This window comes from Amphimedon queenslandica, unplaced genomic scaffold, assembly GCF_000090795.2.
Source record: "Amphimedon queenslandica unplaced genomic scaffold, v1.1 AMPQUscaffold_10856_Cont16128, whole genome shotgun sequence".
Classification (NCBI taxonomy): Eukaryota; Metazoa; Porifera; class Demospongiae; order Haplosclerida; family Niphatidae; genus Amphimedon; species Amphimedon queenslandica.
The window spans coordinates 2,155-7,763 of record NW_003548896.1 but is presented as its reverse complement, the minus strand read 5'-3'; the positions used below and the strand labels follow the sequence as shown (position 1 = coordinate 7,763).

The 5,609-nt window shown below is 33.5% G+C and overlaps 1 protein-coding gene and 1 long non-coding RNA gene across 6 annotated transcripts; one reads left to right on the top strand and one right to left on the bottom strand.

Annotated features, from left to right (window-relative positions):
• Positions 1-6: 6 nt before the first annotated feature.
• On the bottom strand, positions 7-2,439 carry LOC109589807 (uncharacterized). 2 transcript variants are annotated; one of them, XM_020005817.1, is made up of 4 exons: positions 2,354-2,439; positions 2,025-2,306; positions 1,083-1,300; positions 7-580 (listed from the first exon to the last, which is right to left on the bottom strand). In XM_020005817.1, exons 1-4 carry the CDS (start codon positions 2,394-2,396, stop codon positions 557-559), a joined length of 567 nt encoding a protein of 188 aa, XP_019861376.1. In that variant the 5' UTR covers positions 2,397-2,439; the 3' UTR covers positions 7-556. The 2 variants fall into 2 exon arrangements, with proteins under 2 accessions (XP_019861376.1, XP_019861375.1); XM_020005816.1 differs by lacking the exon at positions 7-580 and adding an exon at positions 713-964.
• Positions 2,440-2,594: 155 nt separating this feature from the next.
• LOC109589808 (uncharacterized) lies at positions 2,595-4,107 on the top strand. 4 transcript variants are annotated; one of them, XR_002188941.1, is made up of 7 exons: positions 2,595-2,686; positions 2,752-2,793; positions 2,847-2,917; positions 2,986-3,030; positions 3,092-3,151; positions 3,624-3,751; positions 3,802-4,107. It is a non-coding gene; the product is annotated as an uncharacterized LOC109589808 (long non-coding RNA). The 4 variants fall into 4 exon arrangements; XR_002188939.1 differs by having other exon boundaries at positions 3,605-3,751; XR_002188942.1 differs by having other exon boundaries at positions 3,092-3,166.
• Positions 4,108-5,609: the final 1,502 nt, after the last annotated feature.

Below are 5,609 nucleotides of genomic sequence, written 5' to 3'. Positions count from 1 at the left end.
ATACATTTATCAATATTCAGAGTGATGCCTTCTTTATTTAGTTTTTCCAAGACTCTTGTGAGGCGTTCCTGATGCTGTCTTTCCATAGACTAGCAGTAGCACGTCATCGATTAGTCCCACGACTCCATCACACCCTCTCAGTATCTCAGAGATCCTCTTCTGAAAGAACTCCGGGGCTGAAGATATACCAAAGGGTAATCGATTGAACATGTATATACCTCCCAAAAGGAGTAATAAAGGTAGTCAGTTTTGAGGACTCAGGCGATAACTCGATTTGCCAGAAACCGGAATTGGCATCCAGCTTGGAAAATACCTTGGCATCTCCCACTTGAGCTAAGACCTGGTCTACAGACAATGAATAATAAACACTATACTTAATTATAATAATGTGATACTGTAATTTTATCACATATAGTTGTATCACTAAATACTTCCTATATCTCTCAAGACTGATTTATACTTGCCACAATACTAAACGCAAATGAGAACAAAATTAATTTTCATCAATTTTGCATCAACTTCAAAATGTATTCATCAAATCATCCATCCTATAATTTTAACTGTTCATTTTCTCAAAGATCTAAAAATTTGTTATGAAAAAGAAAATAACTTGATCCACATAAAAAAGACTAGTGATTAAAGTTACTAGTGATTAAAGTTATAAGTTACTTGATAGTCATACATACATTGTATACTATAGTTCTATTAAAAATAGTGTCTAAAAATTTAGTACGTTCATAAAAAATTAATATTAAAAATAAAATAAAGCAGATTTATACTGCATGGTAATACAAAAATAATTAACATAATAATTAAAACAGCTACAATAAACTGAGCAGATTCACTTGTAAAGTTAAAAGAATGTCTGATTATCGCCAAAATTAACATGCTTTGCTTTAACTCCCATGACATAGCCAGCACAATACTTACCAAAGACATCTATTATACCATCATCAACCAGAACCTAACAAAATAGCATATGCAATAGAACCTCTTTCAACAGACACTCAGCTGATTCTCTCAGTACGTACATCAATTATACAAAATTAATCATTCTATGGTAAATGCATGATGTAACTTACTCTTATACAATAATCAATCTCTCCTTTCTTTATGTAATACAAAGGAGTGTAGGTAGTGAAGCTAGTCTTAAGTTTTTTTTCAGCATTTTTCTTCATCTTTTCAGCAATGCTTATAACTTCAGGAGTAACAGGCATTGGATCAAGACCCTCTGGTGGTGTATCAGGGAGACGGTCTGGTGCAGAGCCTACCATCACTGGGCCCATCAACAACTGATGCACTGCATAGTACAAGGAATGCATAAAGAAAGATCATATATTAAATGATTGAATTTATGCACATGGGCCTATACTACGCTTGAAATTAATAATTCCTGTCAAAGTTTAATAGAAACATCAGCCATGAATTCTATTATGAAATCTAGGCTATAGATAAGGGTGACCTTTGTTGCAACTTAATTGCAACACAAATATGTATGGTATAAGCAACATAATTTGTAAAAATGTCAAGTGATATTGGATTTGGTGACATTAACATTTTTTACATTTTTGGGGCCCACTATGTCAGGTAACTATATGCAAATCCAATAAATATTTCCTTTTATGTCAGGTTCAGTTCAGTACAGGGTTCAGTACAAGGTTCAGTATGGTAGCAGATATTCATTATCATTGGTGGATATCAAAACTCATGATAAAAGTAAACTTATCACAGAAGATTGCATAATCCTTGCAGCAAGAGTTTTAGTTGGTTTATTTTGTTAAGTGATGGATGATTTATTATTGAGGATAACAACCAAGTAGCTGTTTTCCCTTATAAGGAAGGTAAGGCAGATTTCCAATTTTACTCTTGTTGCAAAGATAGTGCAATCTCCTGTAGCGATATACATGTAAAACATTTAATTTTTGACAATGTCAAGTGACATTGGATTTGGTGACATTGGTATTTTTGTATGGTAAGACTGTAAGGTCCTGCATGCATGGGGCACTTTTATTAGATTAACTTACAGCCTTCTTTTAACTTGTCAGCTGCAGCATTCTCATTCATAGATTTAAGAGCATTCGGCAGTGATAAGTCAAAGGTCGTTTCTCCTTTACTGTCAAAATTATCGGCTCTGGACAACCACTTGGAGAGACATTCAGTTAAACAATCATGATGCATTGTGCCATTCTCTCTTTTAATGGCGTCCAGTGTGTTCTTGTGTAGTCCTAGTGTCAGTCCCAGCTCATACCATCTCTCCTGAGAGAAACCACAGCCCTCGAACAGATCAACAACATCAGGCAGTTTATCTATTAAACAAAATAAATTCTGAGTCATCATGAATATATGACTTCACCAATTGTCAACTGATAATAGTAGCGAGGATATTTAGATGCCATTGCGGATTAGCCTAATTTCTAGAGAGAAAAAAGATGCCAGTTGAGAAGAGAAGATGCCAATTGGTTGAAGCGACTCAACTGAGCGACTAAGCTCGTAGTTGTAGTAGTAGTCATGTAAATATGCAAATAAAAAGGGAGGGGCTCATTATAGGAAGCCATAATATTATTTAACCCCAAATATGGCGGCTTTGGATTAATTCTTGATGCATGTATAATCTCTATTATTTATTTATTTATTTATTTGCTAGGTCAATAGATCTATTAAAGAATGTGATGGTGAATTATTATCAGTTAGTAGTATATTTATACTTTATTGTTCTCATCTCTCTCTTTTCCTTCATTTTCTCTCTCGTAGGAGCTTGTAGCCGCCGCTTTAAAAGACTCTCATGTATTTAATGTAAGTAATGTAATACATGTTTATTAATGTATTATTAATTAATTGAATGATAGGGAGCTGCTGAGTTAGCATGTCAGGTTATTTTAGACTCTCCTTATGATGAAATGTTAGCAGCTCACATAAGGTATAATTAATTAATTAATATTTACTATTAATATTCATTATTATTATTATTATTATTATTATTATTAGGGACCTGCCAGTGCTTTAACAAGTTGTTCTTGATTTGCTTTAAAAGTAAAAGCAATATTTATGTTAGTCTTGTGTAATAACTGTAACTTTATACATTAATTGGTAGGTGGAGTCTGTTGCTAAGCAGGGGTCAAGAGGGGCAACATTGTCAAGAGAAAGAAAGAAGGTGAGAGATTGCATGGTAAGAACTGCCGAACAAATATGTACATATACATGTACTTATATTGTGTAGAAAGTTTGAGTTGAGTCTGATCAAAATTGTTTTTGCGAACTTTGAAATTTACCGTCTCAAAAATTGGGCCAAAATCCCTGTACTATAATAGTTTAGGGTCATTGGCTGAATTTTGCTAAAAATGAAAAGGAAAGATTTTTATTTTTATAATTTTTTGATCCATATTCATGTACTTATGTTGTGTAGCAGTTTTGAGCTGAGTTCAATCGAAATTGGATTTTTTACATATGTTAATGTTGTTCAAAATTTGCCTGTTGTACAGGGTCATTGGCCAAATTTTGCCACTTTTATAAAAAATAAATGCATCCACAATTTTTCCAGCTATTGATCAACTGTCATGAACTGATCAACTCATAAACTTTATGATGATATGTTGTATGCTGTTAGTTATCTGATCTTGATTCAGAGACATGAGGTATGGTTGAGAAGATGATGTATGATCACTGAGAGACACCATATCCTCTTCCTCTCCTCTCTTTCCTTTCCCCTTCACCCACGTCTAATGAAAAAAAAGAAGCAAGACATATTGAAGAAGTTAGTACTATTGATGTAAATGAAAATAATATTATTGTTGTTAATTTTAGATTTATGGAACAGCATCCTGAAATGGATTCCTCTAAAGCAAAGATGTCATAAAACAATTAATAATAAATACTATACTTAATTGTAATAATGTGATATTGTTATTTCAACCTTATTACATAGTTGTATCACTAAACACTCTCTGTATCTCTCACAAATCTGGTTTATATTTACTTGCTACAGAATGCATCACAATTCGGAGCAAAATTAAAATTTGGTCAATTTTGCATCAACTTTAAAGTGTGTTTTATCAAATCATTCATGCACTTTTTAACAGTTCATTTAAAATAGTTTATCTTTAAAATTTAGTATGTTAATAAAAAAAGTACTGAAAATAAAAAAGCAGCTCTATACTGGTAATACTAAAATGATAAAAATAATTAATGAAGCAGCTATAATAACACATGTAAAGTTAGAAGAATGTCTGATCATCATCTTCAGTAACAGACTTTGCTTTAACTCTCATGACAGAACCTGCACAATATTTACCAGAAACATCAATTAACTGATCAACCTTCACCTATCAAAAATTTTAGTAATGATGATGGAGTTGAGTCAGTGCATGCAGTTGACTCCCACTGAGCCTCAAGTACATTAAAAAATTGAGTCAATCTCGACAAAAAAGTGATAACCCAACTGCTTAGTACCTGCCTGTATGCAAGCATGGTAAGCATGGACCCCATCATGAGCCCCATAATAAAATTAATGATAGAACTTACTCTTATACAATAATCAGTTTCTCCTTTCTTTATATAGGACAAAGGAGTGTAGGTAGTGAAACTAGTTTTGAGCTTGTTTTCTGCCTCTTTCTTCATCTTTTCAGCAATGCTTATAACTTCAGGAGTAACAGGCACTGAATCAGGGCTCTCTACTGGTACCCTCGAGAGAAGGGCTGGCATAGAGCCTAACAGCACTACGTCCCTACTTTTCAAGAACCAATATTAAATGATTAAATTTGTGCATATGATGTTTGATTGTGTTTATCAGCTGTGAATTTTATTATTGAACTCTAGACTAGCTAATGATGGCATAGATACTGTAAGGGTGACCTTTCTTGCAATGCAATGCAGTTTTTATCATCAATTTAGTGGATAAGCATTATAATTTGAAAAATGTCAAGTGATATTGGATTTGGTGACATTGACATTTTTAGATTTTTGGGGCCCACTATGTCAGGTAACAACATAAATCCAACATACATTTCCTGTCATGCAAGGTTCAGTTCAGTTCAAGGTTCAGTACAATGTGAATTCACTATGGTAGCAGAGATTGATTAGTATTCATTATCACTGGTAGATAACAAAGCTCATCAAAAAAGTAAACCTATTATAACCTATTAAACTTATTAAACTTATAGCTATAGATTTATGCATATAAAATATATAATTTGTAACAATGTCAAGTGACATTGGATTCAGTTGGCAACATTAACATTTTTCAGGTAAGGGTTATTTCATTGGATTAACTTACCTGGGTTTAAGAGCATCTAACAGTGAGTCAAAAGCAACTTCTCTTTCAGCATTATCACGAGCTCTGGACAACCGGAAGCACTTTATCAAGCAACAGCACACTGTTTTTGTGTCGTTCATAGGATTCTCATTCATAGATTAAAGAGCATCTGCCAGTGAGTCAAAGGTAGCTCCTCCTTTACTGTCAACATTATCAGCTCTGGACAACCACTTGGAAAAACATTCAGTTAAACAATCATCTTTTGAGTCATTGTTCCTTTTAATGGCATCCAGTGTGTTCTTGTGTAGTCCTAGTCTCAGTCCCAACTCATACCATCTTTTCTGAGGGAAACCACATCTCT

Excerpts from the sequence above, each read along its gene's own strand:
- LOC109589807 (XM_020005816.1), bottom strand. The coding sequence starts at position 2,396 with ATGGCATCTAAATATCCTCGCTACTATTATCAGTTGACAATTG. Across the intron at positions 2,307-2,353 it reads CTATTATCAGTTGACAATTG|ATAAACTGCCTGATGTTGTT; the intron begins GTGAAGTCATAT and ends TTTGTTTAATAG. Across the intron at positions 1,301-2,024 it reads TGACAAGTTAAAAGAAGGCT|TGCATCAGTTGTTGATGGGC; the intron begins GTAAGTTAATCT and ends TGTACTATGCAG.